Below are 19709 nucleotides of genomic sequence, written 5' to 3' on the forward strand. Positions count from 1 at the left end.
ATCTCAACCCCACGTTTCACAGCAGCTAGGAAAGGGGGCTGAGATGGGGCCCCCAGAATTGTGACACACACAGCGGTAGTAGGCTGGTATCTCCCTTACACACACACCCACACACACACCCACACACACACACACACACACACACACACACACGGGTAGTAGATTATCTTCTCCCCACCACAAGCAGCAGCAGTAGGAGGTTATCTTTCTTTCCCTCACACACACGCACACACGGCAGTAATAGGTTGTTATGTCTCTTGCGCGCGCGCGCACACACACACACACACACACAGAACCACACTCCTAGTAGGTTATCATCTCCCTCTCTGTCTCTCGCACGCGCACACAAACACACGGAGCAGTAGTAGGTTGTTTTCTCCCCCCGTCTTGTACACAAACACAGTGGCAGTGAGTTATTGGCCTCTGTCCTCAACAAACAGCAGTAATGGGTTGTTATCTGCCTTGAAAACAAACACACACAAACACAGCAGTAGCAGTAGGTTGTTATCTGTGAGACGCTCCCCTCCCGCCCCCAGCAGGAGCAGGTTGGTGTGTCCTACACAACAGCAGTAGGTTGTTATCTGTCTGACGCTCCCCTCCCAACCCCAGCAGTAGCAGCTTGGTGTGTCCTACACAACAGCAGTAGCAGTAGGTTGTTATCTATCTGTGTGACGCTCCCCTCCCGCCCCCAGCAGTAGCAGCTTGGTGTGTCCTACACAACAGCAGCAGCAGTAGGTTGTTATCTCTCCCAGGTGCGCTCCCCGCTGCCGGCGCCGACAGCCAGGCTGAGGGCAGCTCAGTCTCTGGTGTTTCTTCCGCCCTCCGGGGGGCACAGAGGGGTGACCCCCAGCCGGGGGGCTGCAGAGCGGGCGAAGGCCTCCAGGCCCTGAGTGAGGAGCGCCTGGGTCATTCCGTGGGGGACCAGGACGCAGGTGACCCCTGGGGGAGAAGCGGGGAGAGGGGGTCACTCCCTTTGCCCCCCAACAGCCCAGTCCCGCCCCCCCGCTGGGCACTGCCCCCCTACCGAGCTGGCTGACCTCCCGGACGTTGCGCTCCTCGTCGTCGAAGAACAGCATCTGGGAGAAGGGCACCCCGCTGGCCTGCTGCAGCCTGGGGGGACAGGGGGCAACCTCAGGGCTGGGTGGGGGCGCTGGAGGGCAGGCTGGGGTGCAGCAGTTGGGGGGTACCCCAGGAGGGGCGGGCGGGTACCTGCGCAGGTGGGCGCTCTTGCCCCCGGGGTAGATCTCGGCGCGGGACAGGAAGCGGCGGAGGCCGAACAGCTGCAGCAGCTGGGTGGCGCCGCGGATCTCGCCCGTCCTGGGGGGCGGGGCGGTCAGGGGTGTCGGGGTGTCAGGGGGCCGGGGGGGGGCGGGGGGACACTCACCGGGAGGCGGCGGCCATGGGCACGCCCAGGCCCTGCAGTCGCTCCAGCACAGCCAGCACCTCGGGGTACAGGCGGACGGGGCGGCCGCGGGCGTCCAGCACCGAGCTGGCCCTGGGGGTGCACTGGGTTACCCGCTCCGAGCCGGGACCCCGACCCCATGGCCCCCTCTTGCCCCTCCCCTCCCCTCTGATCCCCATGGCACCCGCTAGGCCCCCAAGTGCCCTAGCCTCAGGGCCCCTATAGCCACGCCCCCTAGAGCTCCGCCTCTGCCCCATAGCACCCACTGCCCCCCCCGAGCGCCCAAGCCTCAGGGCCCCTATAGCCACGCCCCCTAGAGCTCCACCTCTGCCCCATAGCACCCACTGCCCCCCCCGAGAGCCCTAGCCTCAGGGCCCCTATAGCCACGCCCCCTAGAGCTCCGCCTCTGCCCCATAGCACCCACTGCCCCCCCCGAGCGCCCTAGCCTCAGGGCCCCTATAGCCACGCCCCCTAGAGCTCCGCCTCTGCCCCATAGCACCCACTGCCCCCCCACCGAGCGCCCTAGCCTCAGGGCCCCTATAGCCACGCCCCCTAGAGCTCCGCCTCTGCCCCATAGCACCCACTGCCCCCCCCGAGCGCCCTAGCCTCAGGGCCCCTATAGCCACGCCCCCTAGAGCTCCGCCTCTGCCCCATAGCACCCACTGCCCCCCCGCCGAGCGCCCTAGCCTCAGGGCCCCTATAGCCACGCCCCCTAGAGCTCCGCGTCTGCCCCATAGCACCCACTGCCCCCCCAGAGCGCCCTAGCCTCAGGGCCCCTATAGCCACGCCCCCTAGAGCTCCGCCTCTGCCCCATAGCACCCACTGCCCCCCCGCCGAGCGCCCTAGCCTCAGGGCCCCTATAGCCACGCCCCCTAGAGCTCCGCCTCTGCCCCATAGCACCCACTGCCCCCCCGCCGAGCGCCCTAGCCTCAGGGCCACGATAGCCACGCCCCCTAGAGCTCCGCCTCTGCCCCATAGCACCCACTGCCCCCCCGCCGAGCGCCCTAGCCTCAGGGCCACGATAGCCACGCCCCCTAGAGCTCCACCTCTGCCCCATAGCACCCACTGCCCCCCCGCCGAGCGCCCTAGCCTCAGGGCCACGATAGCCACGCCCCCTAGAGCTCCGCCTCTGCCCCATAGCACCCACTGCCCCCCCCAAGCGCCCTAGCCTCAGGGCCACGATAGCCACGCCCCCTAGAGCTCCGCCTCTGCCCCATAGCACCCACTGCCCCCCCGCCGAGCGCCCTAGCCTCAGGGCCCCTATAGCCACGCCCCCTAGAGCTCTGCCTCTGCCCCATAGCACCCACTGCCCCCCCGCCGAGCGCCCTAGCCTCAGGGCCCCCTATAGCTGCACACCACCTATAGCCACATCCCCGAGAGCGCCTCCTCTCCATCCCCTGTAGCGCCTCCCCCTCGAGCCCCCATGGCCCCTTTCCCACAACCCCCCACTGCCCCCACCTGCCCTGCCGGAAGGGGGGCTCCACGTGGGTGTCAACCCAGAAGGGCCACAGGGTGAAATCTGCAATGAGAAGCGGGGGTCAGCCCGAGACCCCATCAGCAGACCCCAAACCAGGGTGGGGGGTCCCCCAGCGCCTCCCTGGTTAGGGGGTGCCCCACAGCCCCTGGCCCCCCAGATCTCCCCACACCCACCAGATGCCCCCCCCCGGGGCCCAGAACCCCGACCCAGGGCAGGGAGTGACCCCCCTTACCTGGCCCCCGTGTGCCCAGCCCCTCCTTGGGGGGATAGGACCCCTGTACCCCCTCAGCTCCCACACTCACCCAGGTCAAACACCACCAGCCCGGGGCGGGGGCACATGTCGGCTCCTTCCATGGGGCTCTGGGGGGGTGAGTGGGTGGCTGGGATCACGGAGGGAGCTTGGGGGGCTGGGGGTTCCCAGGGGGCTGAGGGGTTCCCAGGAAGGAATTGGGGGGCTGGGGGTTCCCGGGGGGCTGGGAGTTCCTGGGAGGAATTGGGGGGCTGGGGGTTCCCAGGGGGCTGAGGGGTTCCCAAGAAGGAATTGGGGGGCTGGGGGTTCCCAGGGGGCTGAGGGGTTCCCAGGAAGGAATTGGGGGGCTGGGGGTTCCCAGGGGGAATTGGGGGGCTGGGGGTTCCCAGGGGGCTGAGGGTCGCAGGGAGGAATTGGGCTGCTGGGGCTCCGGGCGGGGGGGCCCGGGGGAGCTGCTAGAGCCGCCTGGGGGTCGCGGGGAGTGCGCGGGGGGCGGGGCGGCCCGCACTCAGCTGGGAACCACGCGTCAGGCCATAGAGACTCCGGCTAGAGCGGCCGCTCCGCGCTTAACCCCGTCCGTGCCGGGCCACAGCCACCGGCGGCAGCTCAACGGCCCCGACCCACCCCAGAGCCAGCCGCATCGCCGCCGTGGGGTCCCTTATAACCACCCTCATACCCACCCCAGAGCCAGCCGCATCACAACACTGGGCAGGCCCCCCCCGCCCCCGTAACCAGCCTGTGCCCCACCCCAGAGCCAGCTAGATCTCTGCTGTGGGGTCCCCTATAAGCCCCCCCACGCCCCACCCCAGAGGCAGCCACATCTCAGTGCTGGGCAGGGCCCCCCTGTGCCCAGCCCCTGTGCCCCACCCCACAGCCAGCTGCATCTCAGCCCCTGGTGAGGGGTTCTGTGTAACCAGCACTCTTATCCCACCCAAGCCAGCTGCATCTCAGCGCCGGGCAGGGCACCCCCAGAGCCACCCGCATCTCAGTGCCGGGCAGGGCCCCCCCCAGAGCCAGCTGCCACACCTCACACCAGAGCCAGCTGCATCTCAGTGCTGGGCAGGGCCCCCCCCCCAGAGCCAGCTGCATCTCAGCACTGGGCAGGGCCCACCCACCCACCCCCAGAGCCAGCCACCGTGCCCCACCCCAGAGCCAGCCGCATCTCAGTGCCAGGCAGGGCCCCCCCAGAGCCAGCCGCATCTCAGTGCCGGGCAGGGCACCCCCAGAGCCAGCTGCCACACCTCACCCCAGAGCCAGCTGCATCTCAGTGCTGGGCAGGGCCCCCCCACAGAGCCAGCCACATCTCAGCACCGGGCAGGGCCCCCCCCCCCCCGAGCCAGCCACCGTGCCCCACCCCAGAGCCAGCCGCATCTCAGTGCCAGGCAGGGCCCCCCCAGAGCCAGCCGCATCTCAGTGCCGGGCAGGGCACCCCCAGAGCCAGCTGCCACACCTCACCCCAGAGCCAGCTGCATCCCAGTGCTGGGCAGGGCCCCCCCACAGAGCCAGCCACATCTCAGCACCGGGCAGGGCCCCCCCCCCCCGAGCCAGCCACCGTGCCCCACCCCAGAGCCAGCCGCATCTCAGTGCCAGGCAGGGCCCCCCCAGAGCCAGCCGCATCTCAGCGCCAGGCAGGGCCCCCACCCCAGAGCCAGCCACCGTGCCCCACCCCAGAGCCAGCCGCATCTCAGCGCCAGGCAGGGCCCCCCCAGAGCCACCCGCATCTCAGCACCGGGCAGAGCCCCCCCAGAGCCACCTGCATCTCAGCGCCAGGCAGGGCCTCCCCACAGCCAGCCACCACACCTCACCCCAGAGCCAGCCGCATCTCAGTGCTGCGCAAGGCCCACCCCCGGGCCAGCCGCCGTGCCCCACCCCAGAGCCAGCTGCATCTCAGTGCCAGGCAGAAGCCCCCCCCAGAGCCAGCCGCTGCAACCCACCCCAGAGCCAGCTGCATCTCAGCGGCGGGCAGGGCCCCCCCCTCCCCCCACACCCAGCCCCCGGGCCCCCAACACAGCCAGCCGCATCTCAGTGCCGGGCAGGGCTCCCCCACATCCAGCCCCTGTGCCTCACCCCAGAGCCAGCCACATCTCAGTGCCGGGCAGGGCCCCCCCACATCCAGCCCCCGTGCCTCACCCCAGAGCCAGCCGCTTCTCTTCCACTACACTTAGACACCTTTATTAACACTCAGCGGCTCAAACACAGGGAACAAGACACGAAGGGGACCCCCATGCACCGACCCGGCCCCCCGGGGCCCACCCCCACCGAGAGTCCATGGGGGAGGAGGAAGCAGCCATCCAGACAGTGCTAGCGGGTGTCGGGGGACCTGGCGGTCTCCGAGGTACAGGTGGGGGGATCCCATCACCGCCCCCGCCCCCCCCGCAGTGCCAACACCAGATGGAGGACGGAGCCACCCTGGATCTTGTAGTCGGCCGCCGTCTTCTCGTCGTTCCTGCGGGACAGACGGACGGACAGTTAGCCACCGTGAGGGGTGCCAGGCAGCTGCCACTTCCAGGGGCTGGAAGCCAGGACTCCTGGGTTCTCTGTGGCACTGGGAGGGCAGTGGGGTCTGGTGGTCAGAAAAGGGGGGCCAGGCCCTATCCCACAATGCCCTGGGGGCGCTGTCCCGCCAGAGGCGGCCAGGGAGCGGGACTCCCAGCATGCCCCGGGGCAGAGAACTCACATCTGTTTGCCGCTGTAGATGAGGCGCTGCTGCTGGGGGGGGATCCCCTCCTTCTCCTCCACGCGCTCCTTGATCCGCTCCACCTGCGGGGGGGGGAGACGGGGTGAGGGGTCAGCGGGGGGCTCCCGGCAGGGGGAGGGGGGAGCTCGGCCCACGGGGCGGGTACCTTGTCCGTCGGCTCGATGTCGATTTCGATCTCCTTCCCGGTCAGCGTCTGAAAGGGGGGGGGTGGTCAGTGGCGGCAGCTCCCCCGGGGAGTCCCCCCGCCCCCGCCTAGTCACCCCTCCTCCCCGCCCCCCCCGGAGAGTCCCCCCGCCCCCCCCCGAGTCACCCCCCCCGGAGAGTCCCCCCGCCCCCGCCGAGTCACCCCTCCCCCCCACCCCCGCCCCCCCCGGAGAGTCGCCCCGCCCCCGCCGAGTCACCCCTCCCCCCGCCCCCCCGGAGAGTCCCCCCGCCGCGCCGTCACCCCTCCCCCCGCCCCCACCGGAGAGCCGCCCCGCCCCCCCCGAGTCACCCCTCCCCCCCGCCCCCCCGGAGAGTCCCCCCGCCCCCGCCGAGTCACCCCTCCCCCCCGCCCCCCCGCCCCGCCCCCGCCGAGTCACCCCGCCCCCGCCGAGTCACCCCGCCCCCCTGGAGAGCTGCTCCACCCCGTCCCCCAGGGTGCCCCCCGCTCCCGCGGGGCGGGCTGCGCGGCCCCTTCCCATGACGCCCCGCGGCGGTTGGGCGGGGGGGGGGGGGCCGCTCACCTTCACTTTGATCAGCATCGTGGCCCGGCGGCGGCGGTTCCCTCTGACGCCGGAAGCACAACCCGCCCTTTACCCAGCGGCCCCCGCGCGCGCGTAGCGTCACTTCCGGTCAGGGCCGCGCGGCCTGACGGGAGCTGTAGTCCCGCGGGGAGGCCGCGCCCGGGCGGCGCAGGGGGGCGGGGCTGGGGCTGGGGCCGGGGCCGGGGAGCGCCGCTCGCGCCGCGCAGCCTCGATCCTGCCGCCGCCGCCGCCGCCGCTTCTGCCTCGCGAGTAGCCGCAGCCGGAAGTCGGGGGAGGGGCGGACCGGAAGTGGGGCCCAGGTCCCCTCCCCCCCTTCCCGGCCGCCCTGGGGGCTGGGCCCCAGCGGGAGGTGGGGGCCGCGGGCTGGGCCGGCGGGGCGGGGCTGGCGTGGGTCGCGGAGCCCCTGGAAGGGGGTCAGAGGTCAGCGTGGGGCGGGGCCAGAGGCTGCCCCAGGGAGGGGCCCGGTTGGGGCCGGAGGTGAAAGGTCACAGTGGCAGGGAGGGAGGGAGGGGGGGGGGCTGAGGTCACCCTGGCCCCAGAGATGGAGGGCAGCCGGGCTGTGGGAGTCAGAGGTCACTGAGAGGTCAGAGGTCACCGAGAGGTCAGAGGTCAGGCTGGACCCGCTGCTGGCTCGGCCGCCCATGTGGGCTCCCCCCGCCCCCGACGCCGGGGCCCGTCACCCCTCTGCTTCCTCCGGCAGGGCCCGGGCCTGGACTGCGCCCCCGCCCCCGCCATGCCGCACGTCGACACCGACGTCAAGCTGGACTTCAGGGATGTCCTTCTGCGCCCCAAGCGCAGCACGCTCCGGTCCCGCAGCGAGGTGAGCGCACAGCCCGGCTCCCGCCCCCCCGGGGCCAGGCCTGGGGCTCCCCCCGCTACTGCCCCCTTCGCCCTCCGCCGCAGGTGGAGCTCCTGAGGTCCTTCACCTTCCGCAACTCGCGCCAGACGTACCGCGGCATCCCCATCCTCGCCGCCAACATGGACACCGTTGGCACCTTCGAGATGGCCAGGGCGCTGTGCAAGGTACCTGGCCTCCCCCGGCCTGCTAGCGGCACCCTGGAGTCCCCGGCCGATCAGCAGTGCTGGGTTTAAAAAAGAGCTTGATAAACGTTTGCAGGTTAGGTCCATAAATGGCTATTAGCCAGGGATAAAGTACGGTGCCCCAGCCTTCATTGCAGGGGCAGGAGATAAATCACTTGATCATTGTCTTCTGTTCTCCTTCTCTGGGGCACCTGGCATTGGCCACTGTCGGCAGACGGGATACTAGGCTGGATGGACCTTTGGTCTGACCCAGTATGGCCGTTCTTATGTTCTCCTCCCCAGCCAATCAGCAGTGGGGATCCATCTCCCCTCATGTGTTCTCCTCCCCAGCCAATCAGCAGTGGGGATCTGCCCCCCCCCATGTGTTCTTTTCTCCAGCCAATCAGCAGTGGGGATCTGCCCCCCCCATGTGTTCTTCTCCCCAGCCAATCAGCAGTAGGGACCCACCTCCCCCCATGTGTTCTCCTCCCCAGCCAATCAGCATTGGGAATTCCACCCCACCCCCAAAGTAGAAGCATTGTGTTGTGAGCCATATGATCGATTTCCTGGTCAACCAGCATGAGGGATTCTCTCCCTTTACAGCAGAGGAGTCATGGGAATTCATGTGATTAGCTGCTCAACCAATCAGCATCAGGAGCCCCCCCCCAGCACCTCTGAAAACTGTGTCATTCAGTGTTCAGCCAATCAACGATCAGGATCCCCCCCTGGATTTTTCCATTATTGGGAGGGGGGTGTTTACGACTATGATTTTGGGCGGTAACAGAGAGAAAGCCCTGTTAGTCTATGTACTCTCAAAACCAAAAAGCAGGCCAGTAGCACTTTAAAGGCTAGCAAAATAATTTATTAGGTGATGAGCTTTGGTGGGACAGACCCACTTCTTAAGCCCAGAGCCAGACCAGAACAGACCCAATATTTAAGGCCCAGAGAACCAAATATTGTAATCAAGGTTGACAAATCAGAAAAATACGATCAAGGTGAGCAAATCAGAGAGTAGAAGGATGGGAGGAAGGTTTGTCAAGAATTAGATTAAGCCATGTATGCAAAAGAGCCCCTATAATGAGCTAGAAAATTCCCACCCCGGTTCAAACCATGTGTTAATGTGTCGAATTTGAATAGAAAAGAGAGGTCGGCAGCCTCTCTTTCAAGACTTTTGTGAAAATTCCTCATCAGTAAGACGCAGACTGTCAGGTCATTAACAGAAGGGCCCACGCCATTAAAGTGCCGGCCCACCAGTTCGTGGCTCAGGAGTGTTTTTGTGTTTGTTTTATGCCCATTAATTCTTTGTCTAAGAAAATTTGAAGTCTGGGCAGTCCCATTTTAGTAGGGGGGATATTCTGACTCCTTGGTGGGCTGTCCCATTGTATACAGGGGGGAACCTGCTTTTTCTTGGGCTGTTCCATTATGGAAAGGCGTCTCTGGTGGGCAAGTCCATTATAAGGGGGGTGGGGGAAATCTTTTCTCTTGGTGGGCCATTCCATCCTGATGGGTGGTTGGGGTGACAGCGCCCCTCCACTCAGCATTACACCCCCACGTCCTGCTCTGCCCCCAGTTCTCTCTCTTCACCGCCATCCACAAGCACTATGGGCTGGAGGAGTGGAAAGCTTTCGCTGCCCAGAACCCCGATTGCCTGCAGGTGAGTTGTGGGGGACAGCCCCATCCTCTGCTTCCCCAGTGCCCCCCCCAAGGCCATCCTGGGAACCCTCCCAACTCCCTGCTCTGCAGTCTGACCCCCCACCCGTGTCTCTCCCCAGCACGTGGCGGCCAGTTCGGGCACCGGCCCCTCAGACTTCGAGCAGCTGGAGCAGATCCTCGAGGCCGTCCCCCAAGTGCGCTACATCTGCCTGGACGTGGCCAACGGCTACTCGGAGCACTTCGTCCAGTTCCTGCGGGACGTACGCAAGCGCTTCCCTGACCACACCATCATGGTACGTCCCGCCCTGCCTCCTCCGCTCATACCATCATGGTATGTCCTGCCCCACCCCTGCCACTGTGGTATGTACTCTCCCATACGTCCGTGGTACATCCTGCACCCCCTCCCATTAACACCATCATGGTACGTCCCACGTCCTCCGCTCATACCATCATGGTATGTCCTGCCCCACCCCTACCACCATAGTATGTACTCTCCCATATATCCATGGTACATCCTGCCCCCCTGCTATTAACACCATTGTGGTATGTACCACCTGCACCCTGGCTAGTCAATCATGGTACATGCTTCCCCCCGCCATACAGTCATGGTATGCACCACTCTCCCCCTGCTAGTGCTACCATCATGGTACATACCTCCCCACCTCTGCCACTATGGTACAGCTCACCCCCCCGCTGCTCGTTCAGCCATGGTACATGCCGCCTTCACCCCCGCAAGTATTGCTGTTGTGGTACATACTGCCTCCCACCCCTGCCAGCCATACAATCATGGTATCTACCGACACCCACCTCATGGTACATTCCGTCCCCACCCCTGCCAGTCACACAAGCAATGGTACATACCACCCGCCTCCTGATAATACCATCCTCATGGTCCCTGCTGCCCTCCCTGCAGCCGCAGCACAGTGGTACATACCCACCCCAGCTCTCACCATGGTGGTGTGTACCTCCTTGTCAATCACACGAGTCCCGCCCCCATCCCACCAACATGGTATGCCTCCAGCAGGTCGACCATGTTACATGCCCCCTTAGGTCAAAACATGGTACGCCCCGTCGCAGTCCAAGTACCATGGTGGGTACCTGCTTGTCAATCGCAGTATGTACCGCCCCCTCCAGTACCACTAACGTGGGACTTATTTCACCCCCCCCACCTGCCTACGGCTTCACTGTGGTATCTTCCATCCCCCCCCCCGGCCCCAGCATCATGGTACATTCCGAGCTCCCCTCTCTGCAGGCGGGGAACGTGGTGACAGGGGAGATGGTGGAGGAGCTGCTCCTCTCTGGCGCCGACATCATCAAAGTGGGCATTGGCCCAGGTGAGCAGCCCGGGGGCGGGGCTACAACCTGGGGGCTGGACCATCTCAGCCCGATGGGGGGTGCACGCAACAGGGGCTGGACCATCTCAGCCCGATGGGGGTGCACGCAACAGGGGCTGGACCATCTCAGCCTGATGGGGGTGCACAAAACGGGCTGGACCATCTCAGCCGGATGGGGGTGCACAAAATGGGCTGGACCATCTCAGCCCAATGGGGGTGCACGCAACAGGGGCTGGACCATCTCAGCCTGATGGGGGTGCACAAAACAGGCTGGACCATCTCAGCCCAATGGGGGTGCACGCAACAGGAGGGCCAGGCCATCTAAGCATGGAGGGGCTACACACACCTGGGGCAGGGGCTGGAGCATCTGAGGTTAATTAGAGGCGGGGGTGCTCACAGTCAGGACCCTAAGTGTGCTAGGGTTGGTACTCACGCAGGGCAGGACCATCTTACCATGCAGGGGGGTTCACGGCCTGGGGGCTGGACCACGTGAGAGACGGGGGGTACACACCCAGGGAGGCGAGCTGGGCCATCGCAATGTGGCATCCCTGTTCGTGGGGGCTCTCACCCCCGGCACGCGCCCCTTCCCCTGCCCAGGTTCGGTCTGTACCACCCGGAAAAAGACGGGGGTGGGGTACCCCCAGCTCAGCGCTGTGCTGGAATGTGCAGACGCCGCCCACGGTCTCAACGGGCACATCATCTCGGTGAGCCCCCTCGGACGCCTGGGTCCCCCGCTAGCAGGGGGAGGGGAGCAGGGGTTGGTGGTAAGAGCAGGAGCGAGGACTCCTGGGTTCTCCCCGGCGCTGGAGGGCAGTGGGGGCTGGTGGTTAGAGCAGGGGCCGGGAGCCAGACTCCTGGGTTCTCCCCGGCTCTGGGAGGGCAGTGGGGGCTGGTGGTTAGAGCAGGGGCCGGGAGCCAGGACTCCTGGGTTCTCCCCGGCTCTGGGAGGGCAGTGGGGGCTGGTGGTTAGAGCAGGGGCCGGGAGCCAGGACTCCTGGGTTCTCCCCGGCTCTGGGGGGGCAGTGGGGGCTGGTGGTTAGGGCTGGGAGCCAGGACTCCTGGGTTCTCCCCGGCTCTGGGGGGCAGTGGGGCTGGTGGTTAGAGCAGGGGCCGGGAGCCAGGACCTCTGGGTTCTCCCCAGCTCTGGGAGGGCAGTGGGGGCTGGTGGTTAGGGCTGGGGGCTGGAGCCAGGACTCCTGGGTTCTCCCCGGCTCTGGGAGGGCAGTGGGGGCTGGTGGTTAGAGCAGGGGCCGGGAGCCAGGACTCCTGGGTTCTCCCGGCTCTGGGAGGGCAGTGGGGGCTGGTGGTTAGAGCAGGGCCGGGAGCCAGGACTCCTGGGTTCTCCCCGGCTCTGGGAGGGCAGTGGGGCTGGTGGTTAGGGCTGGGAGCCAGGACTCCTGGGTTCTCCCGGCTCTGGGGGGGCAGTGGGGGCTGGTGGTTAGAGCAGGGGCCGGGAGCCAGGACCTCTGGGTTCTCCCAGCTCTGGGAGGGCAGTGGGGCTGGTGGTTAGGGCTGGGGCTGGGAGCCAGGACTCCTGGGTTCTGTCCCTGGCCTTGGGAGGGGAATGGGCTTGATGCTTAGGTTGGAGCCAGGGTGGGAGCTGAGTGCCAGGGCTGCTGGGATCCCTGGCGGGGCAGGGACGTGCCTCAGTTTCCCCCGCTCTCTGTCTCTGCCTCTCCCAGGATGGAGGCTGCAGCTGCCCAGGGGACGTGGCTAAGGCGTTCGGTGAGTGGAGCCCCCCTTCCCCGCGGGGGTGCAGCCAGCCGGGGGGGCGCCTGTGGCCTCACTGCCCCCCATGGTTGCAGGCGCCGGCGCGGACTTTGTCATGCTGGGGGGGATGCTGGCAGGCCACGCGGAGGCGGGGGGCGAGCTGGCCGAGAGGGAGGGGAAGCGGTACAAGCTCTTCTACGGGATGAGCTCCGAGGTGGCCATGAGGAAATACGCCGGGGGAGTGGCCGAGTACAGGTAGGGGGCGCTGGGAGCGGGGCAGGGGCTGGACCCGCCCCGGGACCCCGTGGGTGGTGTGGGGCAGGAGAGGCTCGTCCTTGGGGGGCACTGTGGGGTGGGATGGGCTCTCCCTGGTAGGTGCCATGGGGCAGGGTGGCCTCTCCCTGGGAGGTGGTGTGGGGCTCACGCTGTCCCCCTTGGTGTTGGAGGAGCCGGGGGCAGGCGCGTGGGGCTCACGCTCGGTCCCCCCAGGGCGTCGGAGGAGCTGTGGGGCAGGCGTGTGGGGCGGGTGCCATGGGGCTCGTGCTCGGTCCCCCCAGGGCGTCGGAGGGCCGGGGGTGGGCGCCGTGGGGCAGGCGCGTGGGGCTCACGCTCGGTCCCCCCAGGGCGTCGGAGGAGCTGTGGGGCAGGCGTGTGGGGCGGGTGCCATGCGGCTCGTGCTCGGTCCCCCCAGGGCGTCGGAGGGCCGGGGGTGGGCGCCGTGGGGCAGGCGCGTGGGGCTCACGCTCGGTCCCCCCAGGGCGTCGGAGGAGCTGTGGGGCAGGCGTGTGGGGTGGGTGCCATGGGGCTCGTGCTCGGTCCCCCCAGGGCGTCGGAGGGCTGGGGGTGGGTGCTGTGGGGCAGGCACGTGGGGCTCACACTCGGTCCCCCCAGGGCGTCGGAGGGCCGGGCGGTGGAGGTGCCCTTCCGGGGCCCAGTGGAGGTGACGGTGCGGGACATCCTGGGGGGGCTGCGCTCCACCTGCGCCTACGTGGGGGCCCCCCGGCTGAAGGAGCTGAGCCGCCGGACCACCTTCATCCGCGTCACCCCCCTGGGGCCCCCCCTCTTCGGGCCAGGGGACTAGGGCCTCCCCTTCCCACCGGCAGAGCATCCCAGTGGGCCGAGGGGCCGGATCAAGTGCTGTTTATTGGGGTCACCAATAAAAGTCCTGTGGGGCACCCCCTGGAGGCTGCTGTCGCTGTGCTGTGGGCGGGGGGCTGCCACCTAGGGGGGTTGGGGGGCAGGGTTGCGGGAACGCAGCAGCCAGGGCACCTGCGGGGACAGAGACAGAGAGAGTGACCCTGAACCCCAGCCCGGGACCCAGCCCCCACTCCAGTGACCCCGAACCCTGGCCTGGGACCCAGCCCCCCAGTGACCCTGAACCCCAGCCCAGGACGCAGCCCCTCAGTGACCCCGAACCCCAGCCCGGGATGCAGCCCCCATCCCAGTGACCCCGAACCCTGGCCTGGGACCCAGCCCCCCCAGTGACCCCAAACCCCAGCCCAGGACCAAGCCCTCCAGTGACCCTGAACCCCAGCCTGGGACCCAGCCCCCCGAGTGACCCCAAACCCTGGCCCAGGAGCCCCCCTCCAGTGGCCCCAAACTCCAGCCTGGGACCTAGCCCGCCCAGTGACCCCAAACTCCAGCCCCCCAGTGAGCGCGGAGGGCCTACCCCATTTCCTGAGGCCAGGCTGAGCTGCGACCCCCTTGCGCCTCACCTTCCTGCGGGGAACGCTGTCCTCTGACTCCGCCTCCGACTCCCACACCTCAGCCCCACACGGCTCTGTGGGGGAGTGGGGGGGGGTTACCCACCTGCCCCGGACACCTGGGTTCCTCCCCAGCTGCTGGGGGCACAGGGACACCTTCTCGGCAGTGGGGAGAACGGGGCACACCCGGACTCCTGGGTTCCCGCCGGGTGTGTGTGGGGTGGGGGGATGACACACACCCACACTCCTGGGTTCCCCCCGTGTGTGTGTGGGGGCGTGGGACACACCCCCGCACTCCTGGGTTCCCCCCGTGTGTGTGGGGGGGCGTGGGACACACACCCGCACTCCTGGGTTCCCCCCGGGGGGGTGGGGGGATGACACACACCCACACTCCTGGGTTCCGCCCGTGTGTGTGTGGGGTGGGGGGATGACAGCCCCAGATTCCTGGGTTCCCCCTGGGTGTGTGTGGGGTGGGGGATGACACACCCCCAGACTCCTGGGTTCCCCGTGGGTGTGTGTGGGGGTGTGGGACACACACCCGCACTCCTGGGTTCCCCCCGTGTGTGTGTGGGGTGGGGGGATGACACACCCCTGGACTCCTGGGTTCCCCCCGGGTGTGTGTGGGGTGGGGGATGACACCCCCCCAGACTCCTGGGTTCCCCCCGGGTGTGTGTGGGGGCGTGGGACACACCCCCGCACTCCTGGGTTCCCCCTGGGTGCGTGTGGGGTGGGGGGATGACAGCCCCGGACTCCTGGGTTCCCCCCGGGTGTGTGTGGGGTGGGGGGATGACAGCCCCGGACTCCTGGGTTCCCCCCGGGTGTGTGTGGGGTGGGGGGATGACACACACCCGCACTCCTGGGTTCCCCCTGGGTGTGTGTGGGGTGGGGGGATGACACAGCCCTGGACTCCTGGGTTCCCCCCGGGTGTGTGTGGGGTGGGGGGGGATGACACAGCCCCGGACTCCTGGGTTCCCCCCGGGTGTGTGCGGGGGGGGGGGATGACACAGCCCCGGAGTCCTGGGTTCCCCCCGGGTGTGTGTGGGGGCGTGGGACACACACCCGCACTCCTGGGTTCCCCCCAGGTGTGTGCGGGGTGGGGGGGATGACACAGCCCCGGACTCCTGGGTTCCCTCCGGGTGTGTGTGGGGGCGTGGGACACACCCCCGCACTCCTGGGTTCCCCCCGGGTGCGTGTGGGGTGGGGGGATGACAGCCCCGGACTCCTGGGTTCCCCCCGGGTGTGTGTGGGGTGGGGGGATGACACAGCCCCGGACTCCTGGGTTCCCCCTGGGTGTGTGTGTGGGGGCGTGGGACACACCCCCGCACTCCTGGGTTCCCCCCGGGTGTGTGTGGGGTGGGGGGATGACACAGCCCCGGACTCCTGGGTTCCCCCCGGGTGCGTGTGGGGTGGGGGGATGACAGCCCCGGACTCCTGGGTTCCCCCCAGGTGTGTGTGGGGTGGGGGGATGACACAGCCCCGGACTCCTGGGTTCCCCCCGGGTGTGTGTGGGGGCGTGGGACACACCCCCGCACTCCTGGGTTCCCCCCGGGTGTGTGCGGGGGGGGGGGATGACACAGCCCCGCACTCCTGGGTTCCCCCCGGGTGTGTGTGGGGTGGGGGGATGACACAGCCCCGGACTCCTGGGTTCCCCCCGGGTGTGTGTGGGGTGGGGGGATGACACAGCCCCGGACTCCTGGGTTCTGCCCCCTCCCTTCCACCCGGACGCCTGGCTCCCCCCTGCGGGCGGGCGGTACCTACCGGTGTGGTGCTCTCCGGGGGGCAGGCTGTGGGCGGGGGGGGCGCTGGGGGAGAGAGAAGAGGGGTGAGCGGGGGAGGGGACAAGGGGGGTGCGGGGCACTGCCAGGAGACAGACTCACTCGGCCTGGGGGGACCCCGGCATCCGGGGCGCTGGCTGCTCTGCCCCCGGCGGGGCCACGGAGGGGGAGCTGCTCACCAGGGGCTGCGGCGGGGAGCCTGGCGGGGGAGAGAGGAGTCATGGGTGGAGCTTGGGGCAAGCCCCGCCCCTCCAGGCCTGCCCTGCCCACCCATCCACAAGCCCCGCCCCCAGCCCCGCCCACCCAGCTACAAGCCCCACCCCAGCCGCTCCCACCCAGCCATAAGCCCCACCCCCGCGGTACCTGGGTGTGGGGGGCGGCCCATGGCAGCGAGGTAGTGGGTCAGGACACGGAGCTCTGGGGGGCGCGGCAGGGTCCCGGCCAGGGGGCTCTCGCTCCAGGCAGCCTCCTGCAGCTGGGGGAAATGGGGGGTCAGGGCCGGGCCCCCCACTTCCCTCCCCTCCCCGACCCCCCTGGCCCCTCCTACCTGCTGGAGCTGGGGCGGGGGCAGGGCGCTCTCCAGGCGCAGCAGGTACTCGTAGATCAGCCCCTCCAGGCCCCCCAGGAAGGGCTCCCCGTACTCGGCCTCCAGCTGCGCCTGCCGAGAGCTTAGGGGTCAGCCCCCCGCTCGGCCCAGCCCTGCGCCCCACACTCCCCCACTGCACCCAGCCCTGCGCCCCACAGCCCCCGCCTCCGGCCCAGCCCCGTTCCTGGCCGAGCCCTGCACCCCACAGCTCCCAAGGGCGCAGCTCCCCGCCCAGCCGAGCCCTGCGCCCCACAGCCCCCCGGCTTCGGCCCAGTCCCGCTCCCCACAGCCCCCCAGGGCACACCCCAGCCTGGCCCAGCCCTGTGCCCCCATGGGTCATAGGACCTTCCGCCTTAGCCCCCAACACCCCACAACCAAGCCCCCAGCCCAGCCCCTTTGCCCACCCGAACCCCCCATCCCCCTGCCCCACCAATGGCTTGCAGCCGCCAGCACAGCCTCATGCTCCCACCACAACCCCTGCTGCTGCCCTGTGCCTGTCCTGCACCCCACACCTCCCACCTGGCCCCCCTGCCCCCGCCCTGCTCACTTCCAGGTAGGTCTCCCGCCGCCGTGGGTTCCTCAGCAGCTCCAGCACCAGCTCCCGGAAGCTCTCCTGGGCTTCGGCCAAAAGGCGCAGGTCCCGGGCGCTCTGGGCGGGGGGAGAAATGCGGCCACCTCTGGGGTGCGGTGAGGAGCGGCACCCAGGAGCAACGGGGGGCAGCCGGCCTCTGCCTGCCTCCCAGCGCCCCCTAGTGCTGTACTGGGGGCCTGGTCGCGTGCTGAACCCCATCCCGCTCCCTGCCCCATGGTGCCCCAGCACCGCTGTGGGGCCGACCCCGCCTACCAGGGAGTGATCCCTGCCCCACGGCGCCCCTAGCACCGCTGTGGGGCTGACCCCACTACCAGGGAGTGATCCCTGCCCCACGGTGCCCTTAGCACTGCTGTGGGGCTGACCCCGCCTACCAGGGAGTGATCCCTGCCCCCTGGCGCCCTTAGCACTGCTGTGGGGCCGACCCCGCCTACCAGGGAGTGATCCCTGCCCCATGGTGCCCTTAGCACTGCTGTGGGGCCGACCCCGCCTACCAGGGAGTGATCCCTGCCCCCTGGCACCCCTAGCACCGCTGTGGGGTCGACCCCGCCTACCAGGGAGTGATCCCTGCCCCACGGTGCCCTTAGCCCTGCGGCGGGGCCGCCCCGCCTACCAGGGGGCACCCCTGCGGAACCCCCCGCCCCACGGCGCCCCTCACACCGCGGGCTGCCCAGGGAGCCGCCCCCAGCGGCGGGTGGGACTCACAGCCAGGGGGTGGCGCTGGGTGTCGCCCTCGGGGAAGTAGGTGTCCACCGCCTCGTAGATCCGGCCGTGGGGCTGCCCCTCCCGCAGCATGCCCATGACAATCTGCGGGGGCACAGCGGGCTGGGCTAGTGGGCCGGGCCGAGCCAGGCAGGGCAGGACAGCCGGGCCCCCCCACCGCTGCCCGCGCCCCCCCTTACCGCCGCCTGCAGGCCCAGGCGCAGCCGGGCGTGGTGGCGGAAGCGCACGAGGTCGGGGGCCGCCTGCCCCACGGCCTCCAGCAGCCCCAGCACGCGGGGGAAGTCGCCCAGCTGCCGCGCCCGCACCACCTGCCAGGCGGCCGCCGCGGCCAGGCGCAGGGGGGTGCAGGGCTCCGGGCCCCCCGCCGCCTGCCTGGGGGAGACAGAGGGGGGAAGGTCAGTGGGGACAGCCCGGCTCCGCCCACCCCAGCTCCAGGGGCTGCTCTGGCCCCACTGGCTCCCACCCCTGCCCCCAGCCCTGGCTCCCACCCCTGCCCCCAGCCCTGGCTCCCCTCACATCTAGTCGCACCCCCAGACTTAGGCCCCGCCCATTCCCCGCCCCGTCCCCTCTAGCCCCGCCCCTATCTGCCCCAGCCCTGGCCACGCCCACACCTAGCCCATCCCCAGATGTAGGCCCCGCCCCTTCGCCCCCTCTGGCCCCACCCCAGCCATAGGCCCCGCCCACATCTAGTTGCGACCCCAGACTTAGGCCCCGCCCCTTCTCTCTCCCAGTCCGCCTATTGCCCCGCCCCCTCTAGTCCTGGCCCCGCCCACACACAGCCCGTTCCGACATAGGCCCCGCCCACCACTAGCCCCGCTTTGACTGTCCCAGCTCTGGCCCCGCCCACACTCTAGCCCCGCCCCAGTCCTGGGCCCCGCCCCTTCTCTGGCTCATCCCTGGCCCCTCCTCTATCCCGCCCCCGCCTCGCGCCCATCGCGGGCCGCTCACCCCCCCTTCGGCGCCGCGCACCCGTTCTCTCCCACGTCACTTCCGGCCATGCCCGGCCACGGCCCCGGCCCCGCTGGCGGCTCCTCCGGCCCCGCGCGCGCGCCTCCCGCCGCGGCTCCCGCGTCACTTCCGCTTCCGCCCGGCCGCGCGGCCTCTGCAGGGGGCGGGGGAGGCGCTGCGCGGCCGGACGCGGCCGAATCCACGCGGGCTCCCAGCGCGGCCCCGCCCCCTCGTGCTGGGAGACCCCGCCCCCCGCCGCAGCCCCGCCCCCCGCTTCCTCAGAGCTCAGACCCCGCCCCCCGCCGCAGCCCCGCCCCCCGCTTCCTCAGAGCTCAGACCCCGCCCCGCTCCCTCGTGCTGGGAGACCCCGCCCCCCGCTTCCCCAGACGTCAGACCCCGCCCCCCGCCGCGGCCCCGCCCCGCTCCCTCGTGCTGGGAGGCCCCGCCCCCCGCCCCAGAGCCCCGCCCCTCGCGTCACCCTCCTCAGGCACCCCGGGGACCCCCGGGAGCGGAGGCCAGCAAGGGGGCACTTGTGGGGTGCGCGGCCTGGGCCCGCTCCAGCCCCCGGACTCGGCGCTCCCGGCTCGTTCCCGTCTGGTTGCGCGAGCCGCGACCCCCCCCAGACCCACAACCCGCTGCCGCCCCCGTGCGCCGGCCCCGCAGACCCCGCCCCCCGCTTCCCCGGAGGGCCGCCCCCCGAGCTCAGACCCCGCCCCCCGAGCTCCGCCCCCCCGAGCTCAGACCCCGCCCCCCGAGCTCCGCCCCCCCGAGCTCGGACCCCGCCCCCCGTTTCCCCGGAGGGCCGCCCCCCCCGAGCTCAGATCCCGCCCCCCGAGCTCCGCCCCCCCGAGCTCAGATCCCGCCCCCCGAGCTCCGCCCCCCCGAGCTCGGACCCCGCCCCCCGTTTCCCCGGAGGGCCGCCCCCCCCGAGCTCAGATCCCGCCCCCCGAGCTCCGCCCCCCCGAGCTCAGACCCCGCTCCCCCAGAGTCCCGCCCCAGAGCTCAGATCCCGCCCCCCCCCGAGCCCCGGCCCCCCCCCCCGCCCCCGCTCACATACCCAGCGGGGCCCTTAACCCTGGCTCAGCCTCACCCCCT

General features: G+C 69.6%; 4 protein-coding genes across 13 annotated transcripts; 1 reads left to right on the forward strand and 3 right to left on the reverse strand.

The window, feature by feature from the left end:
* Positions 1 to 491: 491 nt before the first annotated feature.
* MDP1 (magnesium dependent phosphatase 1) lies at positions 492 to 3301 on the reverse strand. 2 transcript variants are annotated; one of them, XM_074982339.1, is made up of 6 exons: positions 3182 to 3301; positions 2861 to 2921; positions 1385 to 1495; positions 1210 to 1317; positions 1025 to 1110; positions 492 to 939 (listed from the first exon to the last, which is right to left on the reverse strand). In XM_074982339.1, the coding sequence occupies exons 1-6, from the start codon at positions 3231 to 3233 to the stop codon at positions 797 to 799; spliced, it is 561 nt and encodes a 186-aa protein (XP_074838440.1). In that variant the 5' UTR covers positions 3234 to 3301; the 3' UTR covers positions 492 to 796. The 2 variants fall into 2 exon arrangements, with proteins under 2 accessions (XP_074838440.1, XP_074838441.1); XM_074982340.1 differs by lacking the exon at positions 1210 to 1317.
* Positions 3302 to 5285: 1984 nt separating this feature from the next.
* NEDD8 (NEDD8 ubiquitin like modifier) lies at positions 5286 to 6724 on the reverse strand. Its single transcript, XM_074982341.1, has 4 exons — positions 6553 to 6724; positions 5973 to 6020; positions 5807 to 5889; positions 5286 to 5575 (listed from the first exon to the last, which is right to left on the reverse strand). The coding sequence occupies exons 1-4, from the start codon at positions 6568 to 6570 to the stop codon at positions 5485 to 5487; spliced, it is 240 nt and encodes a 79-aa protein (XP_074838442.1). The 5' UTR covers positions 6571 to 6724; the 3' UTR covers positions 5286 to 5484.
* Positions 6725 to 6775: 51 nt separating this feature from the next.
* GMPR2 (guanosine monophosphate reductase 2) lies at positions 6776 to 13474 on the forward strand. 4 transcript variants are annotated; one of them, XM_074982330.1, is made up of 10 exons: positions 6776 to 6922; positions 7274 to 7393; positions 7477 to 7596; positions 9164 to 9247; positions 9366 to 9577; positions 10465 to 10580; positions 11178 to 11284; positions 12263 to 12305; positions 12386 to 12545; positions 13182 to 13474. In XM_074982330.1, exons 2-10 carry the CDS (start codon positions 7307 to 7309, stop codon positions 13369 to 13371), a joined length of 1119 nt encoding a protein of 372 aa, XP_074838431.1. In that variant the 5' UTR covers positions 6776 to 6922; positions 7274 to 7306; the 3' UTR covers positions 13372 to 13474. The 4 variants fall into 4 exon arrangements, with proteins under 4 accessions (XP_074838431.1, XP_074838433.1, XP_074838432.1 ...); XM_074982332.1 differs by having other exon boundaries at positions 6804 to 6822; XM_074982331.1 differs by having other exon boundaries at positions 6881 to 6993.
* On the reverse strand, positions 13416 to 18819 carry TINF2 (TERF1 interacting nuclear factor 2). 6 transcript variants are annotated; one of them, XM_074982334.1, is made up of 10 exons: positions 18615 to 18810; positions 17846 to 18038; positions 17649 to 17750; positions 16902 to 17003; positions 16316 to 16426; positions 16132 to 16243; positions 15871 to 15967; positions 15752 to 15795; positions 13960 to 14070; positions 13416 to 13559 (listed from the first exon to the last, which is right to left on the reverse strand). In XM_074982334.1, exons 1-10 carry the CDS (start codon positions 18662 to 18664, stop codon positions 13441 to 13443), a joined length of 1041 nt encoding a protein of 346 aa, XP_074838435.1. In that variant the 5' UTR covers positions 18665 to 18810; the 3' UTR covers positions 13416 to 13440. The 6 variants fall into 6 exon arrangements, 5 of the variants coding, with proteins under 5 accessions (XP_074838435.1, XP_074838436.1, XP_074838438.1 ...); XM_074982335.1 differs by having other exon boundaries at positions 18636 to 18809; XM_074982337.1 differs by having other exon boundaries at positions 14006 to 14070; positions 18615 to 18803.
* Positions 18820 to 19709: the final 890 nt, after the last annotated feature.

This window comes from Carettochelys insculpta, chromosome 32, assembly GCF_033958435.1.
Source record: "Carettochelys insculpta isolate YL-2023 chromosome 32, ASM3395843v1, whole genome shotgun sequence".
NCBI lineage: Eukaryota > Metazoa > Chordata > Testudines > Carettochelyidae > Carettochelys > Carettochelys insculpta.

Coding starts and splice junctions, on each gene's coding strand:
- MDP1 (XM_074982339.1), bottom strand. CDS start 3,233: ATGGAAGGAGCCGACATGTGCCCCCGCCCCGGGCTGGTGGTGTTTGAC. Junction 2,922..3,181: donor GCTGGTGGTGTTTGACCTGG/GTGAGTGTGGGA, acceptor TTCTCATTGCAG/ATTTCACCCTGTGGCCCTTC. Junction 1,111..1,209: donor AAGAGCGCCCACCTGCGCAG/GTACCCGCCCGC, acceptor CTGTCCCCCCAG/GCTGCAGCAGGCCAGCGGGG.
- NEDD8 (XM_074982341.1), bottom strand. Junction 5,890..5,972: donor ACATCGAGCCGACGGACAAG/GTACCCGCCCCG, acceptor CCCCCCCCGCAG/GTGGAGCGGATCAAGGAGCG. Junction 5,576..5,806: donor ATCTACAGCGGCAAACAGAT/GTGAGTTCTCTG, acceptor TCTGTCCCGCAG/GAACGACGAGAAGACGGCGG.
- GMPR2 (XM_074982330.1), top strand. CDS start 7,307: ATGCCGCACGTCGACACCGACGTCAAGCTGGACTTCAGGGATGTCCTT. Junction 9,578..10,464: donor CCTCCGCTCATACCATCATG/GTATGTCCTGCC, acceptor CCCCGGCCCCAG/CATCATGGTACATTCCGAGC. Junction 12,306..12,385: donor GGACGTGGCTAAGGCGTTCG/GTGAGTGGAGCC, acceptor CCATGGTTGCAG/GCGCCGGCGCGGACTTTGTC.
- TINF2 (XM_074982334.1), bottom strand. CDS start 18,664: ATGGCCGGAAGTGACGTGGGAGAGAACGGGTGCGCGGCGCCGAAGGGG. Junction 18,039..18,614: donor TGCGCGGCGCCGAAGGGGGG/GTGAGCGGCCCG, acceptor TGTCTCCCCCAG/GCAGGCGGCGGGGGGCCCGG. Junction 14,071..15,751: donor CCCCGGAGAGCACCACACCG/GTAGGTACCGCC, acceptor ACTCCCCCACAG/AGCCGTGTGGGGCTGAGGTG.